Raw genomic sequence first — 15,956 nt, forward strand, 5'->3', positions numbered from 1 at the left:
GTGGTCTGTTGGATTCGTTGTTGGTGTCCCACCTGCATACTTCTTCTTGGCTGCAGTATGGGGTATTTTGACGGTACTTCCTTTTCCTCCTGTCCCTTCTTAGGTGGCTGTGGTTGTTAGTGTCGGCTTGGTTTTTCTGGTGGGGGGTTGGGGGCCGTCGTCTTGCCACATACTGTCGCCTCGTTTCATGCGGCACTGGCGGAGCTGCTTTGTTTTGCTTTCGGTCTTGGTGTTGCTTCTGCACCGTTAGTAAGCTGTCTTACTCGTGCGCCGCTTGCACCGTCCTGGTCTCTGGTCAGCGTGCTCTGTCTTCTCCTCGGTTGGTGGCGCCCCTGCGGTTCCGGTTTGTTTTTTCGTAGGCTCTCTTTCCTGTTGGCATTTGCCTCTGGGGGTCGGGTCACTGGGCTTCTTGCCGCAGGGATTTTCTGCTCCGTCGGTCTTGACATTTTGGTTTTTTGGTGGAAGCCGTCTCCATCTTTTCTGGCACGGGATGGGGCTGCGGCATTCCGGAGGGGTCCTTGGTTTGTTGGTGCTTCGTTGGTTGGGCCGGGGGTGTGTCGTGTTTTGTGTTCAGTGGCGGCCCTTCGCTGTTAATTGCGTGCCACGGCCTTTATGTCCGGGGTGCGCTTTGAGTTGATCCGGTTCTGTTCTTCCCTGTTCGCGGGTGAAGGTGTCCTGGGTTGCCCGCCGTGTTATTGCGGCTAGCCTGCCTGTGTTCTTTCCCCATGCCCGTGACGTTTGTGGCTTCACTGCTCTTGCTGCCGTCTGGGCGGTGTGTCCTTGATGTCATTCGGGCATGGATCTTTTGGTGTTCGTACAGGGGCCTTGATGCTCGTTGTCTCGTGTTGATCCCGGGCCCCTTCGGGGCTGTGTCGCCTTGGGTTGGCGTTTGCTGCCAGTTGTCTCGCTTCCGTTGAGGGGTGCTTGGTGTCCGCCTCCCGGTTCCGTCCCTTTGACCTTCCTCTGTGGGTAGTTAGCTCCAAGGAGCCGACGGGGCTCCCCCCCCGGAAAACCAGCATCGAATGTAATGAAACGCCATTTTCTGGGTGAGACCCGGAGGCTCCCCGACAACCCTCCCTCCCTCCGGTCAGCGGTTTTTCGCGTGTTTTGACATCCAGCCTCAGAACTGATGGGTGGATAGCCAGCGTGAGAGGTCTGGGGCTCCCCCTTCCCCTTCCCGGGGTGGGGGGAGCTGCGCAGACAGCGGCACGGTGACATGTGACATCATACTAGTTTGCTTGTTTTCTGTTGGGGAGTTCTATCCACTAGTTCGGCTTTGGTTGCAATTTTAACCAGAATAGGGGTTTGTTTTGGAATGCTTGCCTATCTGGATGCTTGACCCGGTCGATGGCAGACATAGAATGCTTCCAACCACACGGGGGGTTTCTATAGGCCATTGCTTCCCTTGCCTCTCTGAGGGAGACAGGTTCTGGCCATGGTCCCCGGTAGGCCCGAGAACTCCATACACATGACTGATGCCAAAGTCTGACATTAGCATATCAGCCTGGTAAAGCTCCGGGGAGCCTCCGGGTCTCACCCAGAAAATGGCGTTTCATTACATTCAACGCTGGTTTTTTATCATTGTGAATAGATGGGTCAAAGCCTTTTAAGAAAATCCAGAGATGCATAGGGGATACCATGGTTTAGCATGGACACCAAATCATTCAATGCTGGGGCCACATGCACAGGCGCAGCCGAATGCAGGTTGGGCCTCTGTAGAGAGGTTACAAATTAACCCCATGTGTGGAATGTGTAGGTCATAGGTAAATATTTGGAACAGGATTTTTTCAAAATGGTTAGTTATGTCACTGATAACAGATATATGCTTGTATAATATTTTCATGTAAAAAACAAAATATGCTTGTACATGTTAATTCTGCTTTGATTTGTATTAAGATTGATTGATTGATGAAGATTAAGCTACCCAAGAGGTAGCACGGCCATGAATAACCTGTAAGTGGTATATAGAAACACCTCCCAGTTATAGTGAACAGCATACAATCCCAACTCATGCATAGTGAGGACTTAATTGTTTCAACACACATTTGTTAGATGAATGCATAAACTTAATGTTTAAATCTCCAAAGAAATCATAAATATTAAGAGATTTGTTTGTATCGTGTGCAGATATTCCACCAGCGGTTTGGTTTGCGAAGGTTCCGAGAGAACCAGAAGGAGGTGATAAATGCTGCACTGCTGGGAAAGGATTGCTTTGTGCTCATGCCAACTGGAGGAGGCAAAAGTTTATGCTATCAGGTAAATTAGATCAAATTTTGTTTATTTCAATTGCTTATTGTAATATTTATTCACTATATAATATTTTTCTGTAAGGAGCCCCTTCGGCTCCCTGGCACTATAGTACTGATATATGTTATATTAGTCTGGGGCTTCTGTCAGTGGAGTCCTGCTTACCGGGGACCAGAGCTGGAACCTGGCTCCCTCAGAGAGGCACAGGGAGGAGACTCCCTTGTAATTTTTTTTTTTTTTTATAAGATATATACAAGAGTTGTTACATTCTTGTAGAGCCACTAGTACGCGTAGTGTTTCGGGCAGGTCCCTGGAATACGATCCCCTGCCGCGAAGAATTGTTTTTACAACCAAGTACTCATTTTACTGTTGAGTTAAACGGAGGCTACAGTTAAGGATTTGCGCCCAGTAAATCCTCCCCGGCCAGGATACGAACCCATGACAAAGCGCTCGCGGAACGCCAGGCGAGTGTCTTACCACTACACCACGGAGACTTTATTTAGGGGTATGCCTTGTCTGTCATCGACTGAGTCTAGGCACCCAAAAAGGTAGGCATCTCACACAAATTCCACATAGTAGAAATTGTAAAAACCCAAGACCAAACAGAGAAAAAGAACTCTCCAAAAGAAAACCAAGGAAACCAGCAAACAAGCAATTGTCATTCACCCTGCAGCTTGTCCGTACAGCCCTTCCCTCCCCGGGAGAGGGGAAACCTCGGGCCCACATGCTGGGCCCCTCACACCTCAGTTCGTGGCTGAAGTGAATCTCTGACAGATGTCGACTCTGGCCTCAGAATTTTTCTGGATTTTGTGCCTTTGTGGTATTTTCCTGCTGTTTGTGTTGCATTGGCCAGGAGTAACATACAGTACTATGGGCGGCATGTGCTTAGGGCTGCCTTCCTTAAGCGCCCTGTGAGTACTGCCCTTGGGTTCTAGGGTTACCTTCCCTGGTTCTCTCAGGCTTCACTTCCATAAGGGTTCATGCTGCTCAGCAGTTGCCCCGCCCTTTAGGACATCTGGGGTTTAGTAGCCTTTGTTTGGTCTTGGGTAGAAAGTGTTGTTGTTGTTGGCTTGCGGTGCAAGGTGCTGCGCAGCATGCCTTACGTGTTCCCTGTTCCTCCTGTTGTGATTGTGATTATGCAAGGTTTTCTTTTGCTTGGAGGAGGTCTGCCTGGTTTGACTATTAATCCCCCTAAGGTATTTTGGTGGCCCTCCTCTAGGTTTCCTTGCTTGTACACCTCTCAGGGATTCAGTTATAGCCCTCTTGTTGACATACATTGGCTCAACCGGCTCTGTAGCACCGTTACCTGTGCTTCCCGTAGGCTTTCCTGGGTACTCCAGTGGGCCCCTGGAAAATCCTGTCGGGGCTTGGTGGACCCATGGATGCGTCTTCCAAGTCCTATCTCACCTTGTGTGATGTTCAAGGTTGTTCGTTGCCCTTGTCTCAAGGTGACGGTCACCTGTTGTGCCTCCATCATGCTGCCTGTTGGGTCGGTGGCACCTACGACCCGGTGTCTTGCGAAACATGCTCCAAGCTCGTACTCCAGCACAGCAAAAGCATGCAAGAGTGCAAGCAAGAAGCGCAAGCAAGCACAAGGAAGAGCAAGCAAGCAAGCGCGAAGACTGCCTGTTGGGTCGGTGACACCTACGACCCAGTGTCTTGCAAGACATGTTCCCAGCTCGTACTCCAGTGCAAGCGCAGTTAAAAGCTCTGTACCTCAAGGTACAGTCCTTGCACCACTGCTGTTCCATATTCTCATATCGACAAAAATACAAGTCACAGCTTCGTATCATAATTTGCAGATGATACAAAAATCAGCATGAAAATTACCTCTGCTGAAGACATTGAAAAACTACAAACAGATATTAACAAAGTTTTCGATTGGGCAGCAGAAAATAACATGATGTTTAACAGTGATAAATTCCAGGTACTCAGGTACGGCAAAAATGAGGAGCTGAAACATAATACAGGGTACTAAACACAATCGAATCTGCCCATAGTAGGAAAGCAGCATGTCCAAGATTTGGGAATAATGATGTCTGACGACCTAACGTTTAGGGAGCATAACCAAGCAAATATTGCGTCAGCCAGAAAAATGATAGGATGGATTACGAGAACCTTCAAATCCAGAGATCCCATCACAATGGTTGTACTCTTGAAATTACTTGTGTTGTCCTGTCTGAGTACTGCTCAGTACTCACCTTCAGAGCAGGAGAGATTGCTGAAATAGAGGGAATACAGAGAACATATACGGCATGCATAGACGAGATAAAGCACCTAAATTATTGGGATCGTCTCAAAGCTCTCCAAATGTGCTCACTAGAAAGGAGACGAGAGAGATACCAAATAATATATACATGGAAAATACTGGAGGGCCAGGTCCCAAATCTACACAATAAAATAACGACATACTGGAGTGAAAGATATGGTAGAAAAAGCAGAATAGATCCAGTGAAGAGCACGGGTGCCATAGGTACAATCAGAGAACACTATACAGTATAAACATCAGAGGGCCACGGTTGTTCAACGTCCTACCAGCGACTATCAGAAGTATTGCCGGAACAACCGTGGACATTTTCTAGAGAAAACCAGACTGTTTTCTTCAAGGAGTACCGGACTGTGGTGAGTATGTGGGCCTGCGGGCCGCTCCAAGCAACAGCCTTGTGGACCAAACTCTCACAAGTCAAGCCTGGCCCGAGGCCAGGCTTGGGGAGTAGAACAACTCCTAGAACCCCATCAACCAGGTATCAACCAGGTATCCAATTTTCCTGTTCTTCTAAGGAAGTTCTAAGGGGCCAGGTGGCATCTACGTTGCATCATCGGTTTTGGTTGTTACAATGCACTAGGTTGGTTGCCCGTTCGTAGGCCCCGGGGCTGCCCCGTTTTGTTTCAGACTAGGAGGCCATCGTTCAGTCTGTCCCCTGGGTCTTTTCCCTGTCATTGTGGTTCCTCTGCCCCTTTCTCCCCTCTGCTGCTGGCTCTTTACCATCCAAGGGTTTTGGCGGGGTTTTGTTGGGGATGAGACTCGGGCAGCTCCAGGGGCTGCCCCATTTGTTGCGGGGATGGAGGCTATTGAGCCAGTTTCTCTCGCTGAGTCACCTGGGCCTTACCAGCAGGCCTCCTTCTGCTTGCCTTTCCCTTGGACTCTGTCTCTCTTCTAGGGTGGTGGGCGTGGAGGGTGGCTCTGCGCTGGGGCCTCTCTTGGGGGTTCCTGGGGCTGTGGGGGGAGCCTGCGAGCAGTTCTGGGTCTGTTTGCCCCTGCTTAGGCCTTGTGCTTTCTCCTTTTGATTTGGTGGGCATTTCCCCGCCTGACCACCAGGGCAGCGTTGCAGTTTGTTTACATGTAACTGCTGGGCATGTGAGCTCGCATTTTGGGGGCGTTTCTGTGGGAAGCCCCTTCAGCTCCCTGGAGCTTACTGGGCTGATTTATACATATTAGACTGTACTCAGCTAGCTGTGCTTGTGGGGGTTGAGCTTTGGCTCTTTGGTGCCGCCTATCGTCTTTGGTCTGATCCCATGTGTGGCATCAATCTGTGAATTTCTTGCCTACTGGGGAACAGAGCCAGAACCTGGCCTCCTCTAGAAAGACTAGGGGAGCAATGGCTTAAAGAAACCCCATGTAATTGGAAGCATTCCATATCAACCATCGACCGGGGTTGGCACCCAGGAAGGTAGGCATCACAAAACAAACCCCACATGGTAAAAAAAAAAATTATTGCTACTCTAAGACTGAACAGGGAAAAGAACTCCCCAATTCTGAAACAAGCAAACAAGCAAACGTCACACCCCGTCGCTGTGTTGTCTGTCCACGCAGCTCCCCCGCTCCCGGGAGGAGGGAATGGGGGCTCCAGACCTTCCGCACTGGCAGCCCCACCATTCAGTTCTCAGCTGATGTTTGACTGTGGCGGTCATCGAGTCTGGTCTCTCAATCAGTGTAGCTTTGTGTCTTGTGTAATTCTTCGGTGTGTTGCACAAGCCAGGAGTTATTGATCAGTACTGGGGCTGCATGTGCCTAGGGGCCGCCTACCCTAAGCACCCTGTAAGTACTGCCCTTGCATTCTGGGGTTCCCTTCCTCAGTGCATTTGAAAATCGCTTCCATAGGGTTCTTCTGCTGCTTGGCAATTGCCCACCCTTGGGGTCAGCTGGGGTTTTCATTCCTCCTGTTTGGCCTTGGGTAGGAAGTGGTGTCATTGCTGGTAGGGGCACAAGGTACTGTGCAGCTTGTCTCCCATTATATACAGCGGCCGGTTCTGTTCCTCCTGGGGACATTGTGCTTTCGTTAAAATATTAACAATATTTTAATATTGTTAAAATGGTGGGGGTCTGCCCCCTTGGTTCTGATCTACTTCTGGTGTATTGGTGGTCCTCCACTAGCCCCCGTGCTTGTTCTCGTCGCAGAGGTTCAGTTTTTAGCAGTTCTTTTATTACTTTGGGCCCAACTGGTTAGCAGTACCTTGCCTGGACTTTGCTTAGCAGTCAGCCTGAGGGCCTTAGAAAACTAAGGGCTCATTGGACCTATGGACGCGTCCTCTGGGTTCCAACTCACCGAGTGCAGTTCGGAAGGTTGCTCTGTCCCCTTGTCTCAGGGTGACACCTGTTTTACCTCTGTCATGTTGATTGCTGGGTCAATGACATCTTTGACCCGGAGTCTTGCAAGTCTACTTCCTTGCTGGTAATCCAGATTACCCATTCCACCAATATTGATGTTTGGGTACAGGCAGTTTCGGCATTGCATGCAAGGTATAGGTTGCTGCAGAGTGCTAGGTTGGGTACTAGGTCCTATAGCTCCAGGTAGCCTCCAGGGCTCACCCAGAAAATTGCGTTTCATTACATTCAACATTGGTTTTTTATTATGTACTTCAGAAATTTTAAAATTTAGCATACAGTATGTGACTCAATAATGGAGGGTTCTAAGTTTAAGTGTCATATGTACTAATTTTTTCATGTCCAGTTTAGTAAAAGCTATATACAGTATACAGTATATTTCTTGTATCATAACATCTGTTAAACGTAATAACGAATATTTGTTTTATTGCTTATATCTAAATTGTTTCCTGAATTTCTTGTTTAATTCTTGTTGCAGTTGCCAGCTTGCATTTCAGATGGTGTGACTGTTGTTGTTTCACCTTTAAAGTCTCTCATTCAAGATCAAGTACAAAAATTAGGTTCTCTTGATGTAAGTATTTCCATCATTATATACTTAGTTGAATAAGATTGAAAAGTAAAATTTTATCTTGTAAGTTTTGAAGGTTTGCAATGGTGATGATTATGTATGATATAATATTGAGTATACAGGGTACCTCGGTTTAAGAATTTAATCCGTTCCTGGAGACAGCTCGTAACCCGAAAATTCGTAATCCAAAGCTAATTTCCCCCATAAGAAATAATGGGAAATTAATTAATCCATTCCTGACTCCCCAAAAACTTTACTTCCAAGTAAATTTTATACCTAATTCACCCAAATCTACACTACAAAGTATGTTCAAGTTATTACTTACCCTTGCTGATGACTCCTGTTGGCGTATGGAAGATGATGAGGAAGGGGGAGGAGGAGAGGTGTTACTGTTTGGAAGGGGAGTCCCCTTCCATTATAACATCAGGCAGTGAGGACCTCTCTGGGGTGCATTCTCTGGCACGTTTTGCCTGCATACCGCTAGGTCCTGGTTGTGGCTCACTGCTTGATTTTCTCACAATGAAACGATCCATTGAAGATTGTTTTTCCCCTTCTTCGCAGCATTTGTCTGTAGTGAGGCATCACATTGTCATTGAAAAGATTAATGCAATGGTCTACTACAGCTTTCTCTGGGGTGAGTCATTTCAATAAAATTTTGCATTTCTTCCCACATCTGGCACCACTTCCTAATTGTTGAGGAAGGGACTTTCTCCACTGCCTCATCCTCCTCTGGAGAAGAAATATCCTCAGCTGCCTCTTGTTGCTGCTCATTTTCAAGAGCTTGGAGTTCTTTGGTGGTCAGTTCTTCGTTGTGTTCTTCCACCAACTCCTCCACATCAGCACCATCCAATTCCAAGCCCATTTTCCTGCCCAGACTAACTATTTCCTCAACAATAGGCGCATCATTTACAGGCTCAAACCCCCTCAAAGTCTAGTTCTGGCACACATTCAGGTCACAATTTTCTCCAGCCAGAGATCAGAGTTCTTTGAGTCACTTCTTGCCAGGCTTTGTCAACGAGTTTTAAAGCACTACAAATGTTACAAATGGTGTTTCCAGAACTCTTTGAGGGTGAGGTTTGTGGCTTCAGTCACTTCAAAACATTTCCGGAAAAGTGCCCTTTCATAAAATTTCTTCAAATACGCTATGATTTTCTGGTCCATAGGCTGAATTAGAGGAGTGGTGTTAAAAGGAAGGCAGGAACATTATTGTGAGAAAATTATATCTGTTCAACAATGCATCTTCCAAGCCTGGAAGATGAACAGGAGCATTGTCGAGGAGAAACAGGGCCTTGAGTGGCAAACTTTTCTCCTGCAGATATTTTTGTATGGCAGGGCACACCATATCATTCACCCACTCCATAAAAAAAATCCTAGTCACCCATGCCTTATTATTAGCCCTTCACATCACACACATTTGGTTTTTCTGCACAATATAATTTTTGAAAACCCTTGGGTTTTCAGAATGATACACTAGCAAGGGTTTAATTTTCAAATCGCCACTCACATTTCCACACAGCACAAGCGTAAACCTATCTTTCATAGGCTTGTGTCCTGGGCAATGATTTTTCCTCCTTGGTAATGTATGTCCTCTTAGGCAATCTTTTCCAGGACAGTCCTGTCTCATCACAATTAAACACTTGTTGCAGTAGGTATCCCTCAGCCTCTGCAAACTCTTTAAATTCTTCAATAAATCTTTCAGCTACTAGTTTGTCTGAGCTGGTAGCCTCCCCATGCCTCACAACACTATGAATATCACTTCTTTTTCTAAATTTGTCAAACCATCCCCTGCTTGCCTTAAAGTCTATCGTATCTGCACTCGTTCCAGGGGTTTTCTTTACAAGGTCTTCGTGCAATACCCTGGCTTTCTCACAAATGTTGGCCTCTGAAACACTATCACCCGCTAACTCCTTGTTGTGTATCCAAATTATTAACAACTTTATCACATCCTCAAGTATTTGTGGTCTTTTTTCGTGATTGTTGATATGCCTTTTGCCACTTTAGCATTCATAATGTCCTTTTTCTTGACAAGTATAGTGCATATCGTTGACATGGATTTGTTGTATTTCTTACAAAGTTCAACAACACAAGTACCATTTTCATGCTTACGAATAATCTCTTGTTTTTCCTCAATTGTCATTCTCACATGCAATTTCTTGCCTTGAACCTTACCACTGGCTTTTTTGGGACCCATGGTGAGATATATAATAACAACTTTTATGCTCAAATGGCCAAAAATCCGACAAAAAACTTTAAATTCTTGTGAAGAATTCAGGCGGAATAGTCACTGGGTTTCGAAGCACTGTTAAACTGAGACGCGATCGCTGTGCCTCCACGCGCTAGGTTGGCCGTAGGCGTATCAACAAACTCGTATCCCAATGCAAAGTTCATATCCTGATTCAAATTTTCCGAACAAATCGGGCTAATAACCCGAAAAGTTTGTAAACAGGGACGTTCGTAACCCGTGGTACCACTGTATATATTTTTACTACTACCTGTATTCATATTAAATATTTATATTTCTGGGGGGAGCCCCTTCAGCTCCCCAGAGCTATCCAGGCTGAATGGATATGTATAACTTTCTGGTATCAGTCAAGGTGCATGGAGTTCTTGCCTACTGGGGACCACGAGCCAGAACCTGGCCCCCTTAGAGAGGCACGAGGAGCAATGGCCTATAGAAACCCCCCTGTGGTTGGGAGCATTCTGTGTCTGCCATCGACTAAAACAGGCACCCAGAAAGGTAGGCGCTCCAAAACCAACCCCTATTCTGGTGAAAATATTGCTACCGAAAGCCGAACAAGTGGACAGAACTCTCCCAAACAAAATTAGCAAACTAGCATAACGCCATCACCCTTCCCCCTCTGCCTTGCTGCCTTTGTGTGTGGTATACGAGGTGCTTGCACTCTCTGTGGGTGGGTGTTGCTTCCGTTCACCCACTCCTGCCCCTAATATTTCTTTTCGTTGGGACAGGTGGTGCTAGCTCCTGTTTTTCTCTTCCTTTCGGGGACGTTCATTATGTTTTCGTGCGGTGCACGTCCTGGGTGGTTCTCTTCTATTCCTTGGTGATGCTTGTGTCCTTCCCAGCTGAAGCTGCTTGCACTGCTCCTGCGGGTTGCGGGGTTGCTGTTTTTTTACCTTGCGTTTTGGTTCGTGGTTCTCATTGCCTTGTTAGCCTCTTCCTGTTCCCTAGTCCATTGCCGGCCTTGGTTCGGGGCGCTTCTTTGCTCGGTGTCCGGTCCTGCGGGTTTTCCCGCGGCTCTGCTTCTTTTTGAGAATCGGTCCAGCCCTGTACCTGGCTGGTTCGTTCTTCCCCTCGCATCTATGCGTCTCCGAGTTTTTGTCTCGGGTTCTCGTCACTTATGTGTGCGCTAGTGGCTTTGTTGTTGGTCTCCCAGCTGCGTTCTTCGTCCCGGCGGCATTTTGTAGTTCCTGGCTGTCCTTCCAGTTTTCCTATCACTGCGTGGGTGTACTGCGGTCTCTGATAGGGATGTCTTGTCCTTCACTTCCTGGTTGTTCCGAGACTGTCCATTGGTGCCGATTGCTGTCGCCTCGTCTCGGGCGGTGCTGGTGGGACTGCTCATGCTTGTGTTCGATATTGCTGTTCCTTCTGCTCCGTTCCACTAGCTGTCTGCTTTGTTTTTTCACCTTCAGCCTGCTTGTGTTTCCGGTGCTGTCCTGGTCGTTGGTCCGGAGGGGGGGAGGGTTATTTTCTTCTCCTCAGTTGTCATGGCCCCTTCGGTTTTGGTGTGTTTTTCTGTTAATTTGGTCCTGGTGGTAGGTTATTCATTTGCTGCAGTCCCCTTCTTTTCGAGTGAGGTTTGGTCTGCTGTTTTCCAGAGGGGTCCATGGGTTGTGTCTTGGTTGGTCAGGCTGAGAATGCTTCGTGTGTTGTGTGTGGTTTTTGTTTTTGGGCTGGGCGCATAGCATCCGTCTCCTGGTTCCTTCTCTCTTTTTCCTTATCTTTGCTGAGGTAGCTCCGGGGAGCCGAAGGGGCACACCCCAGAAAACCAGCGTTGAATGTAATGAAATGCCATTTTCTGGGTGAGTCCCAGAGACTCCCCGGCATCCCTCCCTTCCTCCGGTTGGCGGTGTTTTTCGCGTATTTTGACATCCAGCCTAAGAACTGCCAGTTGGATCACCGGCGCAGAGGGTCTGGGGCTGCCCCTTCCCCCTCCCGGGGAGGGGGGGTTGCGCAGACGACAGCGCGGCGACGTGATGATGTCATGCTAGTTTGCTAATTTTGTTTCGGGAGAGGTGTTCACTTGTTCGGCTTTCAATAGCAATATTTTTACCAGAATAGGGGTTTGTTTTGGGGCGCCAACCTTTCTGGGTACCTGTCCCGGTCGATGGTAGACATAGAATGCTCCCAACTACACGGGGGGTTTCTATAGGCCATTGCTCCTTGTGCCTCTCTGAGGGGGCCAGGTTCTGGCTCGTGGTCCCCGGTAGGCAAGCACTCCATGCACCTTGACTGATGCCAGAAAGTTATACATATCCATTCAGCCTGGATAGCTCCGGGGAGCCTCCGGGACTCGCCCAAAAAATGGGGTTTCATTACATTCAACCCTTGTTTTCTGTTGGGAGCCCCTACGGCTCTCTGGAGCTTATCGGGCTAATGTATGTTATATTAGACCGGGACATTAGCTTTGGAGTTCAGACCTACCAGCGTCCAGTGCTAGAACCTGGCCGTTCAGAGAGGTTTCGGGGAGCAATGGCCCTGGAACCCCCCCCCCCTTGTGGTTGGGTTTTTTTCTTATCTGCCATCGACCGGGGTTAGGCACCCAGAAAGGTAGGCAAAACAAGCCCCACATGGTAAGAAACTAAAACAAATAACTGGACAGAGAGGTAAAAACTCCCTACAATACCAAGGAAACAAGCAAGCAAGCAAGCAAACATCACACTTTACTGCTGTGCCGATCGTCCGTACAGCCCTTCCCGCCCCGAGAGCGAGAGGGTTCCGGGGCCCCGGAACCTCACCACACCGGCTGCCTAGCATCAGTTCGTAAGCTAATGTCAACCGGGACAGACGCTTCTCTGGCCTCAGTTTCCTAGGCGGTGTTTGCCTTCGTGGCATTCACTGCTGTGTGTTGTGTTGTGCGGTGGCCAGGTGTTCCTCATCAGTACCGGGGCTGCATGCGCTTAGGGGCTTCCTTCCCTAAGCGCCCTGTGAGTACTGCTCCTGCATGACAGGGTTATCTTCCCTGGGGCGTTCGGGAACCATTCCTGTAGAGGTTCTTGCTGTTTGACTTTTTCCTCGCCCTTGGGGGCCAGCTAGGGCTTGGGGCCCTTGTTTGGCCTTGGGTAGGGACAGGTATTGTGTTGGTTAGGGCATCAAGGTGTTGCACGACCTGCCACCTACACTGCGACCGGTTCCTGTTGCTTCTGAGGACAGTGTACTTTTGTGGAGATTTTCTTTTGTTTTTATTTTCTTTGCCTGGTGGTGGTCTGTCTAGTGTGGCTATAGTTCCACTGGTAGTGTTTGGTTGCCCTCTGCTAGGGCCCCGTGACTGTACACGTCATAGGGGTTTTCATTGTAGCATCTACCTCTTGTTAGCTTGGGTGTTAACCAGTTAGCAACTCCTTGCCCGGGCTTCCCATAGCAGTCGGTCTACGGGCCCTGGAAAACTGTCGGGGCTCGGTGGACCATTGGATGTTTCTTCCGGGTTCCTTCCTGTCTTGTGCGGGTTTGGTGGTTGCTGTGCCCTTGTTTCAGGGTGACAGTCGCCACTGTTACCTCCGTCATGCTGCCTGTTGGGTCACTGACACCTTGACCTGGAATCTTATGAGAGGTTTTCTCTGCTTGTTCTCCAGTACTCTTCTGATGTCCTTATTATTCAGAGTACAGGCGGCATCTGCGTTGCAAGCTAGGTTTAGGGTGCTGCAATGCGCTAGGTTGGTTTTCCACCTGGATGCCCCAGAGCCGCCCCATTTTGGTTAGGTGCTGTTCGCCCCTTTCCCTCCCTGTTCCCGGCTCCTGACAGTCTACGGGTTTCGGGGTCGGGGCGGGGTTTAGTTGGTGCTGAGACTCTGGTGGTTTCGGGGGCTGCCTCGTTTGGGTTGGGGATGAAGGTTTTCGAGCCTGTTCCTCCTGCCAAGGCTTCTGGGTCTTACCAGTGGCCCTTTCTATTCTGCCTTTCCCCTGGACTCTAACTTTTCTATAAGGGCAGAGGGCTTGGAGGACGGCTCTGCCCAGGGCCTCTGTTGCTTCCGGGGCTGTGGGGGATGCCCACTAGCAGTTCTGGGGCTGTTTGCCCCTGCCGGGGTTTTCTGCTTCTGGGCGGAGTTTTTCATCTATCTAGTCTGCTTTCATTCCACATTTGCTGGCATGTTTTCGGTTCTATTGCGTCGGTCACGGCTCCTTGGTGTGGTGGCCATTTTCTTTTCTGCGGATAACTCCCCGCTTGGCCACCAGGGCGGCGCTGCGGTTTAATTACCTCGGCTGGGGTGTGGGAGCTCGCATTTTGGGTGAGTTTTTTCACCCTCTTTCAGGGGTTTTATCCTCCTGTTGCAATTTCTTTGCTTCTCTGGCGTTTTATGCCCGTCTTCTGTTCCTCTGGGAACGCTTGGGTGTTGGTTTTTACACCAGTTTTTGCATTTCCTGTCTGTTTTGTGTCTGTGCCCCATGGTTTGGGCTCAGTGTCCCTGTCTGTTTATGCTTGCTCCCACACCTTGGCCCCTGGTTTTCGATCTGTTTTGGCCGTTTCCCTGGGGGTTCTGTCTGGGTGCTGTGCTTTGCCCTGCTGTGGTGTATTCCACTGGCAAATGTAGTAGTTTGGGCTCCCCGGGCTCGATTCCGGGTTCCTTTGGGTTCTTTGGTTTTGTTCCTGAGGTTTCTTCCTCTTGGACCCCCTTTGTGGGTTCAGGGGGCTTTTGTTACCTCGTTTGTGACCCGGTTCTGCCTTCTGGGGTTCTGGGGTCTTCCTGGCTTGCAGGCTGATCTTTTCGTGTCTTAGCATGTGTTGTGGTTGTGCCAGGGCCTTGGGTTTTTCTCGAGGTGGGCATTTTGGTGCTGTTTTTGTGCTCTTGGTGCCTTCTTCGTCTGGCTGCCGTGGTGCTCTCTGCCCACTAGTCGGCAGCTTGTCTTTTCTGTATTTAATTTTTTCATTTTTATTTACATGTGTGTATGTATGTTTTTATTCATTTTGTGTGTGTATATATGTATATATATGTACAATGTATGTATGTGTGTATTTATATATATACATTTTCTTTTGGAAGGGGGTTCTGGTCCCTTCGCTATTGATGGGGCGGTGTGTGAGCAGCTTGCTCTGTTGGCTCTTGCCTGTTGTTGTCTTCCTGCCTCTGGTGGCGTCGGGTGGCTTCTTCCCCTTTGGGGGGTTCAGGGCTGGCAGGATGGGCTTCTTTCCTTGCGTTTTGTCATGTCATCTTGGTGTTGGTGCATTTGGACGTGATTGTTCCTCCCCATCCTTCCAAGGTTCCCGCGTGCTCTAGTGCAGACATGGGCCTTGCGGTTCTCCTGGACTCGTTCAGTCCGCACCCTGGATTCTTTGCCCCTCTTGGGATGACTGTTGTCTCCTGTCCAGCTTCTGTTGGGGTCGGGTACCTGGATGGTGTCCCTGGGTCTCCGGGTCACTTCTTGGCACGTTTCTCTCCAGGGTTCCGGGACTGGCACAGTTGGTGGTGGGGCTTCAGGCTTGCCACTTTTGTTGTCTTCCCTAGTTTGTAATTGGCACTTAATGTATTTACGCATCTTTACCGGATCTTGGTGACCTGTCTGTGTCTGCTTGGGATTCGGTTTCTTTCGGTTTCGCTTCGATGACTAGCTGGTGTGGGCTCCCAGTCGGTTTGCTTGTCTGCTCGCCAGGGGTGTGGTTCTTTCTGGATTTCCAAGTTCGGATTCCTGGTCATCTGGAGGCCACTCTATCTAGTTCTGTCCTGGGTTTGAACCTGGCTGGGTTCTTGGACCGCTTCTTTGTCTTTCCCTCCAGAAGCGTTGCTGTGGCTGTGGTCCTGCCTTTGGCTGTTTTGGGGGGGTCCCGGGTCACTCGGCGGGTGCATGAGTCTGAACTTGGCTGTGATGGTCTGTCCGTTGAGTCGGGTTTGGCTTCGGCGTCTGTTCGGTTCTTTCGGAGACTCCCTTTCCACCTCTCTCGCAATCGTTGGGTTCATCTTCCGGGATCTTGTATTGGTGCTGCGTCACTGGCTTTGTGCCTTGGTACCTCCCCGAGTCTTCGCTTGATGTGTTCACGGGCGGGTCATCTCTCGGCTGGGGCATTGTGGCCAGTGCTCACTAGGCCGGCCGGGAATGGTGGGGTCCGTCCGTCGGGCTCACAGCACGGTTCGGGAGTTCGTGGCTGTCTGGTTTGCGCTTTGGAGGTTTCGGGTCACTCAGGGCTCTCCCATCTGACTCCATTCGAACTGTTTTTTCGGTGGTTCATTGCTGGAACCACGGGGATTCTCTTAGGTCCTTGACCTTTGGGGTTGGTCCTTTCAAGTGGCTCAGCTGCTGGATCCTCAGGGTTTGGCTAACTGTGCGTTTCATGTCCGGGGTGTCCTACGTCCTGGCGGACGGCCTGT

At 49.2% G+C, this 15,956-nt stretch overlaps 1 protein-coding gene across 7 annotated transcripts in view; it reads left to right on the forward strand.

The window, feature by feature from the left end:
- The window catches only part of LOC123763900 (recQ-like DNA helicase BLM), a 134,690-nt gene that overhangs the window by 53,207 nt on the left and 65,527 nt on the right, over positions 1-15,956 (forward strand). For all 7 annotated transcript variants that reach the window (XM_069330137.1, XM_069330141.1, XM_069330140.1 and 4 more), the window contains 2 exons: positions 2,128-2,256; positions 7,332-7,424. In XM_069330137.1, the coding sequence (XP_069186238.1) occupies positions 2,128-2,256; positions 7,332-7,424 (222 nt within the window). The remainder of the gene's footprint in view (positions 1-2,127; positions 2,257-7,331; positions 7,425-15,956) is intronic.

The sequence above is a fragment of the Procambarus clarkii genome, chromosome 23 (genome assembly GCF_040958095.1).
Source record: "Procambarus clarkii isolate CNS0578487 chromosome 23, FALCON_Pclarkii_2.0, whole genome shotgun sequence".
Lineage (NCBI taxonomy): Eukaryota > Metazoa > Arthropoda > Malacostraca > Decapoda > Cambaridae > Procambarus > Procambarus clarkii.